This window comes from Cydia fagiglandana, chromosome 4, assembly GCF_963556715.1.
Source record: "Cydia fagiglandana chromosome 4, ilCydFagi1.1, whole genome shotgun sequence".
Taxonomy (NCBI): Eukaryota; Metazoa; Arthropoda; class Insecta; order Lepidoptera; family Tortricidae; genus Cydia; species Cydia fagiglandana.
In genome coordinates this window covers 2,257,763-2,276,636 of record NC_085935.1, presented here as the reverse complement: position 1 = coordinate 2,276,636, position 18,874 = coordinate 2,257,763, and the positions used below count along the sequence as shown (strand labels likewise).

General features: G+C 43.5%; 1 protein-coding gene across 1 annotated transcript in view; it reads right to left on the bottom strand.

Annotated features, from left to right (window-relative positions):
- LOC134663462 (dedicator of cytokinesis protein 7) overlaps nt 1–18,644 on the bottom strand; it is a 59,988-nt gene extending 41,344 nt beyond the window's left edge. Inside the window, exons 1-7 of the mRNA XM_063519834.1 lie at nt 18,486–18,644; nt 18,327–18,399; nt 13,215–13,375; nt 12,209–12,391; nt 10,327–10,563; nt 2,538–2,678; nt 899–1,178 (exon numbers count right to left, since the gene is read on the bottom strand). Of these exons, the coding sequence (XP_063375904.1) occupies nt 899–1,178; nt 2,538–2,678; nt 10,327–10,563; nt 12,209–12,391; nt 13,215–13,375; nt 18,327–18,399; nt 18,486–18,520 (1,110 nt within the window). The 5' untranslated portion in view covers nt 18,521–18,644. The remainder of the gene's footprint in view (nt 1–898; nt 1,179–2,537; nt 2,679–10,326; nt 10,564–12,208; nt 12,392–13,214; nt 13,376–18,326; nt 18,400–18,485) is intronic.
- Between the last annotated feature and the right edge of the window lie 230 nt (nt 18,645–18,874).

Below are 18,874 nucleotides of genomic sequence, written 5' to 3'. Positions count from 1 at the left end.
GAGTGTTAAACTACTAGGAAAACATGATAGGAAAGCATTTTCAATTTTAAATGACGGGCCATCTTAGTGTGTCCATTTGAGTAGCCTGGGATCTGCTGCACAACTAATCTTTTGGATTACATTGACTTAATATAAGGTTAGAGACACACATTCACGCCCTAGTGAAGTAAAGTCTAAATTAATTTAACGACTAGCAGAAGAACAGTATTTGGATAATTTTCTCCACTCCAACACGTCAGCCGCAGGGTTCATAAATCATAATATCGAACACGGCGCTTCGACTCACAGTACTGAGATCTACGTGGCATATAGATATATACAAAAACGTACCTTATCGTCCTTAATATAAGGTTCCACGCACTCATTCACGTCCCCCTGCAGTACTTTCTCCACTCGAACTACCAGGAACACATCAGCCGAAGGATTCATAATATCGAACACGGCGCTTCTACTCACAGTACTGAGATCTACGTGGGGCTGGGGTATAAATACAAGCAAAAACGTACCTTATCGTCTTTAATATAAGGTTCAACTCATAGTACTGAGAGTCATGTGAAGTATGAACGTTGAATCTTTTGCTAATTATAGTATCTACAGAAATACAAGCAAAAATGTACCTTATCGTCCTTAATATAAGGTTCCACGCACTCATTCACGTCCCCCTGCAGTACTTTCTCCACTCGAACTACCAGGAACACATCAGCCGAAGGATTCATAATATCGAACACGGCGCTTCTACTCACAGTACTGAGATCTACGTGGGGCTGGGGTATAAATACAAGCGTACTTTATCGTCTTTAATATAAGGTTCAACTCATAGTACTGAGAGTCATGTGAAGTATGAGCGTTGAATCTTTTGCTAATTATAGTATCTACAGAAATACAAGCAAAAATGTACCTTATCGTCCTTAATATAAGGTTCCACGCACTCATTCACGTCCCCCTGCAGTACTTTCTCCACTCGAACTACCAGGAACACATCAGCCGAAGGATTCATAATATCGAACACGGCGCTTCTACTCATAGTACTGAGATCAGCGTGGGGTACGTGTGCGGACAACATTTGGCGGGTGCATTCCGAGTTGAGGTTAAAATAGAAGTTCTCTGATAGCTTCTTCTTTTCTTTAGCGTCGTAGAGCGCCATGGAAGCGAAGAGAGGCTCTACGTCCAGCTCGAGCCTAAAAAATGAAACGAAGATGAAAATGCTTCTTCCACGGTCACGGCAAAGTCACGCGAGTCACCATTTTAATGCGTTTATTTCTAATGCAAATTTTAAGTGAATAAGAATTAAGAAATCGTGCATACCTACCCGTTTGATACATACATACATATAGTCACGCTATTTCCCGGAAGGGTAGGCAGAGACCACGGATTTCCACTTGCTACGATCTTGACATACCTCGTTCGCTTCCTTCACTTTCATAACATTCCTGCTCTTGACCTGGCCTTTCTTCAGGATTTCCCCGATCTGATCAGAGAAAGTCCGCCGAGGTCTACCCCTTCCACCTCCCGCTTCTCTTATAAACTCTCTTGGTTAGCCTTCTTTCACTCATTCTTTCCACATGTCCTAACCATCCCAACATACCCTTCACAATTTTTGTCACTACATCTTCCTTCAGTCTACACTTTTCCCTTATCACCCGTTTGACGTCTGTAAATTAATCTGATGAGCTTTTTCTAGATAGTAAGAAGGAAGTTATAATTACAATATTTCATAGAAAACGCAAAATAATTTTAAAAGTAAAAGAATTTAAACTATTTACAATTTGTGACTTACTTGAGCTGGTGGCAGTGCACTAGCATCCTGTGTCCCGCGACTTCGCTCGGCATCTCGGCCGCGAGGCGCCTCTCGACCGCCTCCTCCTCGTCCAAGTACGGCGAGTACAGACCGAGCAGGTCCGCCTGACGTCCAGTCTGGACGATACTTACTTGAGCTGGTGGCAGTGCACTAGTATTCTGTGTCCCGCGACTTCGCTCGGCATCTCGGCCGCGAGGCGCCTCTCGACCGCCTCCTCCTCGTCCAAGTACGGCGAGTACAGACCGAGCAGGTCCGCCTGACGTCCAGTCTGGACGATACTTACTTGAGCTGATGGCAGTGCACTAGTATTCTGTGTCTTGCGACTTCGCTCGGCATCTCGGCGGCGAGGCGCCTCTCGACCGCCTCCTCCTCGTCCAAGTAGGGCGAGTACAGACCGAGCAGGTCCACCTGACGTCCAGTCTGGACGATACTTACTTGAGCTGGTGGCAGTGCACTAGTATTCTGTGTCCCGCGGCTTCGCTCGGCATCTCGGCCGCGAGGCGCCTCTCGACCGCCTCCTCCTCGTCCAAGTACGGCGAGTACAGACCGAGCAGGTCCGCCTGACGTCCAGTCTGGACGATACTTACTTGAGCTGATGGCAGTGCACTAGTATTCTGTGTCTCGCGACTTCGCTCGGCATCTCGGCGGCGAGGCGCCTCTCGACCGCCTCCTCCTCGTCCAAGTAGGGCGAGTACAGACCGAGCAGGTCCACCTGACGTCCAGTCTGGACGATACTTACTTGAGCTGATGGCAGTGCACTAGTATCCTGTGTCCCGCGACTTCGCTCGGCATCTCGGCGGCGAGGCGCCTCTCGACCGCCTCCTCCTCGTCCAAGTAGGGCGAGTACAGACCGAGCAGGTCCGCCTGACGGTTCTCCAGTCTGGCGGATAATACAAAATAAAATCACTATAAATTTATCTATATAATAATTTTATAAATACAACAATACCTAGACCGCGTCTAACTAGACGCGTCTGTCACGATCAACACAGATATGGCCGCTAGGTGGCGACAGCGCCACGCGCGGCTTATGGCAAACCCCAAATTTGGGGTCGAACGGATGTACTTTTAGCTACCTGTAGCAAAGCGACGAAATCGCGGAGTGAGCCACGCCTGCCTAGTCCTAGAATTTTTTTTTCTGTTAGTAACTACTGCCGACCAACGGACCGATAGCTTACGTTGATGATGACGAGGCTTGATATTATTTATTACTTACTTTATAGCTACACTTGACTTTTTTTACCTGGCTCGGGATCTAAAACCTATGGAATAATCAGTGGATTCAACCAGATAGCATACAAATGCAGAAGAAAGAAAGACTGAAACACATTTATTTAACATCATAATTTGACTACAAAATCTCTCAAAAACGATCACTACACCTTATAAAACAAAGTCTCCCGGCGCGTCTGTCTGTGCGTTTGTATGTTTGTTCGCGATAAACTCAAAAACTACTGAACGGATTTTCATGCGCTTTTCACCTATTAATAGAGTGATTCTTGAGGAAGGTTTAAGTGTATAATTCGTTAACCCGTGCAAAACCGGGGCGGGTCGCTAGTTCAAGATACGGAAAAACATAATTTAATGAAACTTGTAACAAATTAAATCAACTTTCATTTTGTATAAGTGGCCATGTCGCTATGAGCTATGATGCATAGTTTCCGAGGTATAATCGAAAAACCGAAAAATGTGACCTTCAAACCCCCCTCCTCCCGGCCTAAGGGCTATAGCCGGGGACTTTTGATATGTTCACCTCCTAACTAGTCCAAACAAAGTTACGAAGTCAATAAACCAGAAGACCGGTTACTACCAGAAGACCGGTTACTCGCTGAGGGTGTTCCAGCTTCGATCGCGCCACTACGTGCACTTCAACTCTTTTGTGGTGCGCGTGCCGCGGCCGCTGCAGGAGACCATCGAGTGCGCCGACTTCTGGCCGAAAGGTGTCGTGTTTCGGAGGTTCCGGGGCAAACTGCCGAATCCGACACAAGAACAGCCGATTCAACGGAGCCACGCCGTTTTGTCGCATAAATAGTGTTTAGCTTATAAGTTTATAAAATATATATGTATGTTAGTCTGTAAGGTATTTGTAATATGGGCCTTGTTGCCTGAATTAAATTTTAAATAAATAAAAAATAATTGTTATCCAAACATTTCCCTCTATAACGTTTTTTGAGCATTCCTAGAAGTGAATACAAGAGTGGTGAACTTGATAAGAGTTTGTTTTATTCAGAACCATTATCGCGGGGGCACAGGGGTCTGGAACTTACGTTGTCACGAGATTTGGATGTGGTTATCGTTCGGTAAAAACCCTGTTTTTTAAGCGGTAACCTTGGGTTTCCAGCATTTGGGACAAAATACTTTTCGACGCCTAAAAAAGTTTTCCTTCTAAATCATCTTTATTAATGTTTAGTATTTTAGGGCTCCGTGCCCAAGGGGTAAAAAGTGTCCCTACTCGTACTAAGACTCCACTGTCCATCTGTCTCTCTGTTACCAGGCTGTATCTCATGAACCGTGATAGCTGTTTTCCTTCTTCCTGGCGTTATCCCGGCATTTTGCCACGGCTCATGGGAGCCTGGGGTCCGCTTGACAACTAATCCCATGATTTGACGTAGGCACTAGTTTTTACGAAAGCGACTGCCATCTGACCTTCCAACCCAGAGGGTAAACTAGGCCTTATTGGGGTTAGTCCGGTTTCCTCACGATGTTTTTCCTTCACCGAAAAGCGACTGGCAAATATCAAATGATATTTCGTACATAAGTTCCGAAAAACTCATTGGTACGAGCCGGGGTTTGAACCCGCGACCTCCGGATTGCGCGCTCTGTCCTCCGTCTCCTCTGTCTCCGTGATAGCTATTAGACAGTAAAAATTTTCACAATTGATGTATTTCTGCTGCCAAATACTAAAAAGTACGGAACCCTCGGTGGGCGAGTCCGACTCTCACTTGTCCGGTATTTATTTCTTAAACTTACTCAAATAGCCATATTTTATAATACAGTAATTTTATATATTTAGCGTTTGCGCGGTTTGCGTCAAATCCGGTAGTTCTGATTTTTTGCGGACTTGTTTATGATGTTGGCCCAATGAATAATCCAAGTTTGAGACCTCAAACGCCGAACGCAACTTTGTCAAAAATCTAAAAAACTGCGTAAATTTTGATTTTTTAGATTTGAACGATTATAACCCTTAAGGACTAGTTTTTGCTAGTACCTTCTCAAGTCGTTTTTAAAGTAGTCTAACTATAAATTTGCTGCAATACGAGAATATAATTTTGTTTCTGTAGATCTAGTAGTTTCCGAGATAAAGTCTTTCAAAATGTATAACTTGCCCTAGTCGCTAAGAGCAGGAACAAATATAGCATAGATTGGACCTGGGGATCCGACCCTTTCTATGCTCACTGCACTCACTTAACCTAAAAATTATAAATTTTGAAATACTTTATCTCGGAAACTACTAGATCTACAGAAACAATATTTTGTTTCTGTATAGTTCGTTTTTAGGGTTCCGTACCCAAAGGGTAAAACGGGACCCTATTACTAAGACTTCGCTGTCCGTCCGTCCGTCCGTCCGTCCGTCCGTCTGTCACCAGGCTGTATCTCACGAACCGTGATAGCTAGACAGTTGAAATTTTCACAGATGATGTATTTCTGTTGCCGCTATAACAAAAAATATTAAAAACAGAATAAAATAAAGATTTAAAGTTAAAGTTAAAAGTTCAAAGTTAAGCAACGTCGGGAGTGGTCAGAATTTGGATGAGTGACCGTTTTTTTTGCTTTTTTTTTAATTTATTTTTTTGCATTATGGTACGGAACCCTTCGTGCGCGAGTCCGACTCGCACTTGCCCGGTTTTATTTTAGCATTAGAAAGAAGTTAAGCGATCTTGACATGTCTTTTAATTGAAATAAGCTTTTTAAAAATCGGTAACTATTACTTATGAAAGCAGAAGAATATAAATGATCGTTTTAGATTCATAATTGTTACATATTTGCCGTGACATATTTTTAAAATGTGTTTTTCAATTAAAAGACACATCAAGATTGTTTACCTTATATCTAATGCTAAAAAAACGAACTAATAGATCTAGTAGTCTTATAGCTCATTCCACAGCCGGAGCATCTGCGGGAGGAAATTTCTCTTAAATCGCACAGTTGCAGTTGCAGTCGTAAGTTGCAATTGTAATTAAGTAAATTAGAGTTAAGTACCTAAGTACTAATTATTAAATCCAGATATGAAAAATATAGTGACCTGACTAAATAGTGCGACACTGCAAGCGATATGTGGCTCTTGGACTCCTTATCTTCCGTATCACTATATAAGCCCGCGCAGGCATTGGCCATATCATTTGGTTTGCGGCACGGATGCGTATCTGTCAGCCATGTTTCCCGCTACCAAGTGCTCTTTCTTACTTCTCGTCGTGGCGGCGCTGGCACCCGCTCTCGCCGCGGACACAGATTCAACATACAGCAAAGTCAAAGAGATAAGCACCACGGTCACCAACCAGGTAGCCTACTTGCCCCCTATGATCGTTCTCGGGAAGAGCGACGGGAACATCATCCGCTGTCCGTACGCCACGCCAACCTCATGCGAGACCTACCACTCCGGCTCATCACCTGTGACCGCCACCATCGTCCACGGCGAGTACCTATTCGCGGCGCTGAAATCTGGGGTTATGCTTCGCTGTATCTGGCAAAGAAGGCAGTCGTGTCGAGAATTCCATCAGGCGGACTCCGAAATGACAGGGCTAGCGGTGCTAGCGGGCAACATCCATGTTGCACTTCGGAGTGGTGCGATTCTCCAATGCCAGATGAACGAACCATACAGCTGTCGGACGTTCGCGAATATAGCAACAGGAATTGCGTCACTAACTACCTCCGGTTCCTCTCTTTATGCCGGTTTGGGTCGTGGACGGATTGATCGCTGTGAAATTTCTGGAAACTGCTCCGTGTTTTGCGTCGGCGTCGATGAAATTAGGTACAACTACGACGTTACAGGATTGGCGGCCGTCGGAAAAACCGTTTTTGGTCTTATAGCCTACGGATACATACAAACTGGTGACGGAACATCCAGCAAGTGTCAACATTGGCTTACCATTGGTGGTACCAGTTACGGAGGTATGGCTGTATATAACAGCCAATTGTACGCAGTAGAAAAGGAAAGAAAACAGCTCCGCACCCACGTGCCGGGCTCCAGCACCACGACACTATTCGCGACCCACGACGGCGCAGAGAGCATCTCCTTCGCGTACGGGACCTACGCGATGCAGGAAAAGTACAGAATTGAGCCCGTCAAATGTATTTGGAGCGGCGTCTTCAACTGCCCGCCGACAGTCTTCTACTACGACAACATAAAACACAGGTCGGCGCTGGAAGTGTTCGTGAAGGACGGAAAGCTGTACGACTCGCAAGGCGTTCTTGTTGACACGAGCAACGCGGACGAGAGTCATTCACAGAGGGCCGCCATCTTCGCGATGGGTCCCGACGGGCAGATACTAGTGTCTAACGAGCATAGCCGAGGGCGGCTGCACACGTCGAGCCTGTTCGCGGGGAACCCTGTCTCCGGGGCGGGGCTGATGGTGGTCGAACAAGGCAAGATCGTGAACATTACGTCCTGCTCCGTGCACTACAGGCCCGACCACGAGTTGAATGAGCAGGTGAGGGAAGCGTTGCGTACCAAAGGGTATACGGATAGCATTGACATTCAGCCTTGTTCTTATGATGATATGTTGTGTGTTTTAGACGATACAAGCGGTAAATACAAGTGGCAAATGAGTGAAAATTAAAACGCTAAAGTGTCATTCTATGGAGCTTGCTAACTATGTAAACAAACCGCCATATTTAAATTGTCTCTGAATGATGAATTTAGTTACTAGTGACTTATGTTTACATAGTTAGCAAGTTCCATAGAATGAAACTTTAGCAGCATGTTTAATAACTACATCAATGTTCTTATTGTATTGTTTAGTCAATATTTAATATTTGTGCATATTCAATACATATTTACGTTGTATTTGTTAATTGTATGTTGGTAAACGAATCATTTTATTATAATTTCAATGGATTTTGATTGCATTTATTTGTTCCTTTTTTGTTGTGGTAATTAATTAGCGTTGCATGTATATTGTACTAATGTAGAAATTGTAGAACCGATTACTTATTTAAACTACTAAGAACCGGCGTGCGATTTTCGTTACATACGGTATATGGTCAAACTATTGAATGCAATTTACCTTAGCAGTCGGCAATGTAACGTAAATTACATGCAAGTTCTTGCTAGTGTACGCCTCGCTTTAGACACGTAATAGTCAAACGTCATTGTATTCGAGTACTGTTCTATTGTTATTAATATCGAATTAGCCCAATAGATATAATTTTTAACCAACTTAAAGAACTCCGCAGCAAGCATAGGGAAAAAGTGGTTTCAGTTAAATCTCACGAAATTTTAGTATGGTGTTAATTTGGCTCTCCTGATTATTTTTTGTATGGGCACAACTCTCACAGATTTTCTATTTACAAGACATGTTTTGCTAAAATCGATATATTGTTATGACACGCACTGACAGTTATTGACGTTATAAGGTGCAGCCAACAACTGTCAGGAGGAGGAATTACGTAAAAATGGTTAACAAACACATATTTCGTATAAAACAATTACATTGATTATTTTTGAAAGTATACTTCTGAGAGAGTTGTGCCCATAGTAAAAAATAATCAGGAGAGCCAAACTAACATGATACTAAAATTTCGTGAGATTTAACTGAAACCACTTTTTCCCTATGTTTGCTGCGGGGTCCTTTCAAGAAGAAATTAAATTTCAACAGGGAGGTTTGTTTTCGGTTGTGGCTACGGTTTTTTCTAATTATATTATTATCTAACAAATAAACATGCTAGAATAGTTTTAAATTATCCAATCCCTGTGGATTATATATACTTTTTCACTTTTGTTATTTAGAAGGAAATAATAAAATATGTATTTCAATCTCAAGGAAATGTTTCATTGATTCAGGTCAAATGTGTCAACTACAGTCGCCATCAGATATATAGGAGCGATCAAGGCGCTCACAAATATCTAAACACGCTACTATTGTCAGGGCGTTAAAGTGCGTGTTCAGATATTGTGAACACCTTGGCCGCTCCGATGTATCTGATGGCGATTGGCGATAATTATATCGTCAACACTTAGTCCAAGGACCAAATGTTACCGTGTCCATCATTAAAGGTGTGCTGTAAGTATTTCCTGAGTCCAAATTAAGATGTAGTGCATAATTGTTTTCCATCGTATTTTCTCGGGAACGTTCGTATTTGTCATGCCCCTTCAGTCAACCTCAGTACTTGTTGTACCGAGACTGACTGAAATAGCAAGACACATTCGTACGTTTCCGTGAAAACACGATGAAAAATAATTGAGTGGCTTAATTTCAAACTCGGGTAAATCCATCTGTCAGGTTGTGCGTATTTGGTATTAAGAAACGGTAATAAGGTAGATATTTGCTGAGTGGGTCGAATGGATTTACCCGAGTTTGAAGTTATGCGACACAGTTATGCCGGTGATCTAGTGTCGGTAGGAACTCGAGTCCTTTGAGTCTGAATTTCAAGAACTTGGCTTACGAGGCTCGGCGCTTAACAACTTTTGAGTCATTTAAGTCCCGAAGCGAGTCCTTTGTAGTGTCCTTTTTTAAGAGCAATTCATAAGGACTCCAGCCTCCGAATAAAGACTCCGTCAACAATTTTATAGGTTTTTCCTAAATAACAGTAAAGAAATTAGGCATTATTGTATTTTTTGTGTACCTAATCTACAAATTTTACATAAAGACAATGCATTTCGAAATAGTTTGTAAAAAAAATCAAGAGTTCTCTGAAAAGGACTCAAGTCTCTACAAAAGACTCGGGTCTGTAACAAGTTGAAAAGAACTCGAGCTTAGACCTAATCAGAAGAGTCTGTAAAACTGAGTCGAGTCTTGAATCAGAGGACTCGAAGACTTGAGTCCTAACTAACACTACGGTGATCCCCACATTGGCCTTGTTCTGTGCTATAAGTATATATAGACTAGACAAAATGAGAGATGAAGACCTGAGACAAAAAACAAAAGTGACCGACATACTCACTAAAAAAGACCAGCCGAAGTGATGGACTGGCCACATGTTGAGAGACAGGCAGGAAAAATGGAGTAAGATCGTAACGGATTGGTACCCAAGAGGCTGTACATGGAGCCAGAGGAGACCTCGAACAAGATGGGAGGATGAACTCAGACTCACAGCGGGCCCGAACTGGAGAAGAGTGGCCCACAATGGAAAGAGCTAGAGGCCTTTTCCAAGCGGCACACTGAGCTCGACATACTCTCATCATCATCACCATCATCATCTCAGCCATAAGACGTCCACTGCTGAACATAGGCCTCCCCCTTGTGGGTGGACGTCCTACGCTGTGCTTGCTAGTCCGTGGTCTCCACTCGAGCACTTTTCGACCCCATCGACATACTCTAACTCAGAACAAAAGGGCTTAATAGATAGATAGATAACTGATAAGTATATACCTCCTAGCCTCATTGATGGCGTCCTGCTGCTCAGGCGGGCGTCTCTCGAAGAGGTCCGGCAGCAGGGGGTCCGAGGACGAGCTGCGGAGGTCCAGGCTGGCCCAGGACCCGCGCGGGGTCAGGGTCTCGTTGCACGATGATGATGATGATATAGACGCCACGGACTGCCGCCCGCTTGATGGCTGCGATTCTGGGACCTGAATAAGAGAAGCGACAATATAAATAAAGGTATTCCACCTGTCCAATTTCTTTGTCCAATGTGTATTTTGTCACACATTTTGCTTAATGAGAGAGTGAGACGCAATGCACATTGGACCAATATATTGGACAAATATCAAATATCAACATTTATTCAGCAAATAGGCCACAAGGGCACTTTTACACGTCAACATTGAATTTACATAAAAGCAAAAATAATAACATCAACAATTTTATAAAATAAAACTAATAATTCCATCTAACGTATACATTACAATTACTAAGAGATGTATATGGTCTCTTAATGTCGAATTACATACAAAATACAGATAAAAAAACACACAAAAAAATCTATAATATTTAGAGGTGTAAATGTCTCTAGGTGTCAGAACTATAAGATTATATAGTTTATCAAGTTATCCTTAGAGATGTATAGGGTCTCCAAGAGTCAATATCCTGTATAATTAATACATTCATTAATAGAAAAGAAACATACGAGAACAGGATCAGGCGTCTCACTGTAATTAATTAATAAAAATTAAGTTACTAAGTATAATAGCTCGTGTTAGCTTAAACAGACCAGTCTCCACAAACACAGGACAGATGGAATACCACCCATACTCTGGCTTACAGATGTGCAAGTTGCGGAAAGATACAAAAAATTGGAAAAGTCCTCGGAAATTTCAGGAATATTTCGCAGAAAATAAAGGATGCTTTCATTTTGGAAATGGAAAATTCCGATCCCCATACAGAAATATTCTGTCGTGTCGTACGAGGGAGTTAAAAGGCCGGCCCAGCAAAAAGAGGAGTGGCGATTACTCCACCGACAAGAGCATAGCTCTTAAATACTGATGATGACGATACAAAAATATGAAAAGTATTTGAAAAATGGCCAGCTGCTCTAGATTGAGACGGGTATATGTTAGCCAGAGACGGCACCTGGTCCTCGTCCACCTCGTAGAGCTGGCGCGGCGCGGTGGCGAGCCGCTCGAGCCGCGCGCCGAGCCGCTCGCGGCCGAGCGTGGAGAGTGAGACGGGGTATATGTGTCAGACAGGGACGGCACCTGGTCCTCGTCCACCTCGTAGAGCTGGCGCGGCGCGGTGGCGAGCCGCTCGAGCCGCGCGCCGAGCCGCTCGCGGCCGAGCGTGGAGAGTGAGACGGGGTATATGTGTCAGACAGGGACGGCACCTGGTCCTCGTCCACCTCGTAGAGCTGGCGCGGCGCGGTGGCGAGCCGCTCGAGCCGCGCGCCGAGCCGCTCGCGGCCGAGCGTGGAGAGTGAGACGGGGTATATGTGTCAGACAGGGACGGCACCTGGTCCTCGTCCACCTCGTAGAGCTGGCGCGGCGCGGTGGCGAGCCGCTCGAGCCGCGCGCCGAGCCGCTCGCGGCCGAGCGTGGCGAGTGAGACGGGGTATATGTGTCAGACAGGGACGGCACCTGGTCCTCGTCCACCTCGTAGAGCTGGCGCGGCGCGGTGGCGAGCCGCTCGAGCCGCGCGCCGAGCCGCTCGCGGCCGAGCGTGGAGAGTGAGACGGGGTATATGTGTCAGACAGGGACGGCACCTGGTCCTCGTCCACCTCGTACAGCTGGCGCGGCGCGGTGGCGAGCCGCTCGAGCCGCGCGCCGAGCCGCTCGCGGCCGAGCGTGGAGAGTGAGACGGGGTATATGTGTCAGACAGGGACGGCACCTGGTCCTCGTCCACCTCGTAGAGCTGGCGCGGCGCGGTGGCGAGCCGCTCGAGCCGCGCGCCGAGCCGCTCGCGGCCGAGCGTGGAGCCCGAGTGCTGCCGGTGCTTGTGCTCCACCACCGTGTAGTCCGACGTGTACGTGCGGATGCAGTCGCGGACGAACATTGGCGCTTTGCTCCTATAAATATTAAAATAATAATAATTCAGCCTATATAAGTCCCACATGGCACATGCCTCCTCTCATGCGCTAGAGGGCTTGGGCTATAATCCCCACGCTAGCCCAATGCGGATTGGGGACTTCACATACACCTTTGAATTTCTTCGCAGATGTATGCAGGTATCCTCACGATGTTTCCTTTCACCGAAATGGCATAGTGGTAAATATCAAATGATATAATTTCGTACATAAGTTTCGAAAAACTCATTGGTACGAGGATTTGAACCCCGAACCGCGATTGCAAGCCGGACGTCATATCCCACCACCCATATAAATAAATAAATATTACAAGGAAAAAATGTCAAACTCTAAGCCGATAGGTTGTAGCTACAAATGTAGTCAATAATTATTTCCGACTCGGATTATTGACTTTTCTAGTTTTTAGGGTTTCATAGTCAAGTAGGAACCCTTATAGATTCGCCATGTCCGTCTGTCTGTCCATCCGCGGCTTTGCTCCGTGATCGCTAGTGCTAGAAAGCTGCAAATTGGCAAGGATACATAACTCAATTATGAAGACAATTTTTTTCTGGGTTTTTTCGTTTAACCCTTATGGTGTATGTAGGGTGTCATTTGATATGTCATTCAAAACGAATAGGGGTCTCCAACAATATTTTTTTGGTAAAGTGAATATTTTCGGAAAGAAACGCTCCAAAAGAAAAAAAATATGCTTACCAACCCCCGTCCAACTTTTGTCCCATGTGTCCAACAAACATGGATAAAATCGTGAAACAATCTCGTCATTTTATTTTATATAAAATGGTCACGAAAGTGGATGAAAACTTACAGGTCCTCGTCAGGTAGCACGTGTGTGACGGTGCGTATGCGCCGGGGCACCGTGCACAGCTCCATGTCGTGGGGGGGATAGGCCAGGGGGTCCCGGGGCCCCATGAGCCTGTCCGCCACCTCCTCATAGTCCGGCGGCTCGATCATATCGCACAGTGATATCTGTTGGACAAATAGTATGATAAAGAATAAAACTCAAGTAATCAAATTTAGAACCGGCCTCTTATTATGTCCCGTGTTCCATAGACACCTTTGGTATGCCTGGTATGCCGTAGCAAAATATTTCATTTAAATGAAATGAAGTTTTGGCAACATTAGGAAAAACAGTGGTAACCCCAGGGCTGGCGCATTCTTGATGCAGCAGATATTGCATAATTTGTAGTTAGGTTAGTCTAAAAGTATTATTATTATTTATTTTTAGACACGCAGCTGAACCTAAATCATAGTTCACTTAGCATGATTTCACTGTTTAGATTTAGATAGTTTGTCGAGTCTATTTTTAAATTGATTTACACTTATAGAGTTCACGACTTCAGAGGGTAATTTATTCCAGGCATTTACTACACGATTTGCAATAATGTTTTACTGATATTTGTTTTATGCTTTGTAAGTAACTTTTTTAGATATTCAATCAGTGTTGCCAACTTGGCATAATTGATGCCAGATCTGGCATATTTTCACTTGCTTTGGCACCAAAATTTTTCATTTAGCATCTGGCATATTTTTTAGCATAATTTAGTCTAAGCAAAGTTTGCACCAAATTGGTAGCAACAATATGCGCCATCACCTTATGTGGTTCATATTTTCATATGAATTTTGACTCTTGTGGACGGATGGACGTCGACGGATTATATAAAGTTGGTCAAGCAGATCTTGTCAGTAGAAAAAGGCGGCAAATTTGAAAAATGTATGTGTTTTAAGTATCTAATTTCAAGTTGACATTTTAGCATTTTTTTTAGCATATTTCAAAAAACTTTGGCATAATCTAGACATAAGTCTAACATTTTTTCAAAATCCGAGTTGGCAACACTGTATTCAGTCTGATATTTTTTCAAACAATTGTTTAAAAATATTCAAGGCATATTTTTATAGAATTTTAAGTAAAACAATTTATAAAAGTCATGAGTCAATTGTTGGACCATAATATAATTTGATTTCTCAGTTCGACCATTCCGGCCCTTTGTCAATCTATGGTCAAAAAGAATATTGGCAGTTGTCATCGCATACATTGGTAAGCAGTGCTCATCTGCTACATGATATTAACTTAAAAACTCTATTGTAAAGGTGTTTGCATGCTTACTTTCACTACAAAAATAGACTAAACTGCAATACGTAATTCAAGACCAAAAAAAGTAAGACAATGTTGCCACTGCAATAATTTGTTTGTAAAATAGTAAATTCATTTTGATAAATTTTACTCCTACGATTCAAAAGAGTACTTTTATTTACTAATTTTTAAATAAATACAAGACGCGCTAGTAAAAAAGTGGCAGCATTTTCAACTTTTTTTGGTCTTGAATTACGTTTTGCAGTTTAATAAACTTTACAACTTTTAAAGCTTATAACTTCAATATTTTATTTTATATATATATATAGCTGTTTGCATATTTGTTATATTTCATATCCCATACTTTGTATATACATAATCATAGTAGGATTTAGGTTTACCTATCTTGTAGGATATTAAATATTTTATCTTTATGCTGTTTAGTACAGCTTTTATATCTACCGTTCTCCAATTCTCCCTCAAGGGTTAACTGGAATAGATCCCTGAAAGGGATAAGTTCGCCTTTGTACTAATGATGTGTGCTCTTTCATGTTTTATGTTTCTTTTTGTACAATAAAGCATTTTACTACTACTACTATTTTCTCTAAAAGATAGACTACTCTTTATTGGCACACCTCAGTAAAAAGATACAAAATAAAAGAACAATTGATTAAATATAGAGGCAGACAACAGGTCTTATCGCTAAAGAGCGATCTCTTCCAGACAACCTTTGGGTAGCGGAAACAGAGAAATAATCGAAAAAGTAGGTGTTGCAAAAACATATTTACCTACTATTATATAGATTTGTTTCAAAGGTTATACTGGATCGAATAAGTAAAAGACTTGATGAAAACCAACCAATGGAACAAGCTGGCTTCAGGAAACATTTTTCAACATTAGACCACATCCACACTACCCCGGGTAATTTCTAGTTGTCTGGAAGAGATCGCTCTTTAGCGATAAGACCGCCTGTTGTTGCTTAGTTTTTTTATGTTTGTTAATTTGCTGTATTCAATCATTGTGCACAATAAAGAATATTATTATTATTATTTGTTTCTCCATTTTGGAATTCACGGGCCTACAAATCCCGGTCTTTTGATAGGCTTGCGTGGGGATATAGATCCAACACGTAGAGGCCCCTTGGAGAGCTTTAATGTCATGTAGAACGCCTGCTGGAACCCGTTCACAGGCGCAACAATAAACACCCATGAACCGGTCGCAGCAGGCATTGGGACTATTGTAGAAAAAGTGAATAGTATACCGGTCTATGGATTGAAGTTTGGATGGACAATGAGACTGGGCTATTGTAGAGAAGTCCGGACACCTGCCATAACAATGCTAAAACATGTTATCGCGGCAGGTGGTGACTTGCCGCTGACTAGATGGGCCCCTGAAACTGCCGTCACGAAGACGACCAGGAGCAACATCGGTGTGAGCGGCTCAGGGGTGTCGAGAGGTGTGCGCCGCTTTCTACCCAGTGGCTGTTACCAGCCACTGTGCCAACTCGCGTCTTATGCATCTTTCACTTCCACCCCTGGAGCATATAGCTCTAACGACTCCTCTCTGGACGGCCAATGAAGGCAAGCCAGAGCTGAGAGTCCTGCGGGTCCCCTTGGGGTCCACTCCGACCGACGAAGACACGCCGGAGACGGAGACCCTGACCGACTCTCGGGAGCACTCGGGTCCGTGGGGTCGTTACTCCCCAACAGCTCGCCACAAGCTGCCCTGCGGGCTTATTATTATTATTTTGTGTCTCCTTTTGGATTTCACGGGCCTATAAATCCCGGTCTTTTGATAGGCTTGCGTGGGGATATAGATCCAACACGTAGAGGCCCCTTGGAGAGCTTTAATGTCATGTAGAACGCCTGCTGGAACCCGTTCACAGGCGCAACAATAGACACCCATGAACCGGTCGCAGCAGGCATTGGGACTATTGTAGAAAAAGTGAACAGTATTCCGGTCTATGGATTGATGTTTGGGTGGACAATGAGACTGGGCTATTGTAAAAGAGGTCCGGACACCTGCCATAACAATGTTAACACCGTCATCGAGGCAGGCGGTGACTCGCCGCTGACTAGATGGGCCCCTGAAACTGCCGTCGCGAAGACGACCAGGAGCAACATCGGTGTGAGCGGCTCAGGGGTGTCGAGAGGTGTGCGCCGCTTTCTACCCAGTGACTGTTAACAGCCACTGTGCCAACTCGCGTCTTATGCATCTTTCACTTCCACCCCTGGAGCATATAGCTCTAGCGACTCCTCTCTGGACGGCCAATGAAGGCAAGCCAGAGCTGAGAGTCCTGCGGGTCCCCTTGGGGTCCACTCCGACCGACGAAGACACGCCGGAGACGGAGACCCTGACCGACTCTCGGGAGCACTCGGGTCCGTGGGGTCGTTACTCCCCAACAGCTCGCCACAAGCTGCCCTGCGGGCTTATTATTATTATTATTATTAAAACAGGTAGTGGAGAAATATAATGAGTACAACAAAAATCTATACATGGCATTCATAGACTACAATAAGGCATTCGATAGCATAAGCCACGAAGCCATGTGGGAAAGTTTGTCAAGTCAAGGTATTCCGGAGATATACATTAACGTCATCAAAACCATATACAAAAACAGCAAAGCAAGAGTTCAACTGGAAAAAATTGGCCCAGAATTCAGAGTAAAAAGAGGCGTGAGACAGGGTGACCCAATGTCCCCCAAGTTATTTTCTGCAGTCCTTGAAAACATTTTCCGTAAACTAGAATGGGGTCACATGGGCCTCAACATAGATGGTAAGAAACTAAACCACCTTAGATTTGCAGATGATATTGTATTATTTGAAGAAGATCCAATCAAACTGCAAAGTATGATCGAGTCACTGTGCATAGAAAGTAAAAAAGTTGGGCTAACAATGAACACCACAAAAACAAAATTAATGACCAATTCAATAAAAACAGAAATTAACATAGACACGATCGTACTAGAATATGTAGATGAGTACACATACCTTGGCCAACTAATATCTCCGGTAGACCTCACTAGCAAAGAAATAAATACAAGAATAACCAATGGATGGAAAAAATATTGGTCCATGAAAGAAGTTATGAAGTCCACTAATCTCAGCATTACCATAAAAAGGAAAGTGTTCAACACATGTATTTTACCCTGCATTACATACGGATGTGAGACATGGGCACTCAACAAAGAACACCAAGATAGGCTTAAGTACTGCCAGAGGTCTATGGAACGTAGTATGACGGGAACACGCAGACTGGACAAAGTAAGAAACGAAGACCTAAGACAAAATACAAAAGTGACCGACATACTCACCAAAATAGACCAGCAGAAGTGGAGATGGGCTGGCCACATGCTGAGAGAGAGACGGGAGAAATGGTGTAAGACTGTAACGGATTGGTACCCAAGAGGCTGTACACGGAGCCGGAGGAGACCTCGAACAAGATGGGAGGACGAACTCAAGACTCACAGCGGGCCCGAACTGGCGAAGAGTGGCCCACGACAGACCTCAATGGAAAGAGCTAGAGGAGGCCTTTGCCAAGCGGCACACTGAGCTAAGAGATATACTCTAACTCAGAACAAAGGGGCTAGATAGATAGATAGATATAGATTTGTAAGTTATCGTTAAGTACCTATTCTTATAAGAAATATCCTAATTTAGTATTCTTAACATTATAAATTAACCATCAATCCAGTATAAAGCGCTAAAAATAATACAAAAAGCTCACGTGAAGAACGAAATAAACATTTCTAATTATCTATTCAAGCAACGCTAAAATGGAAACTATAGGAAGTGATTCACGACACCGTTAATGGAAAGTTTTTTGTTAGAAAAAGATTAAACTTACTGAAGATGAGCAGCCCGAGAGAGTGCCGACCTTCGACTGGCTAGCATAGACCTTACGAGCGTCCCCAGCATTCCTATAAATAGGGAAAAATCAATCCTTTACCATTAGTGGGAGCTCATGCAATGTTAACTTCCAGCAGAGCGTTAAGTTCTCGCTTACCCGGAGGGCTGCTGGTATTTACGTCCAAGGGTCATTTATAAATAAACAGCACTTAACGCTAGGTTTATAAGAGAAAGGTCGCGTTATTTATTTAATAAAACTACGTAAATAGGATTGATTGTTTATACCAACTCGCTGCGAATTGATTTCATGTTTGACTATTTTATTTTGACAGTAGTTTATAGTGTTGCTATAGTTTCCGTGTGTAGTGTAATTATTAGATTTTGTTTGGTTCGCTGATAATCCGTGTCCAGACGAGAGATCTCCAATTTAAGATTTATGGTGATATTGGAGCCCTCTAAGTTAAAATAAAAACCGGGCAAGTGCGAGTCGGACGCGCGCACGAAGGGTTCCGTACCATAAAGCAAAAAAAAACGGAAAAAATGCAA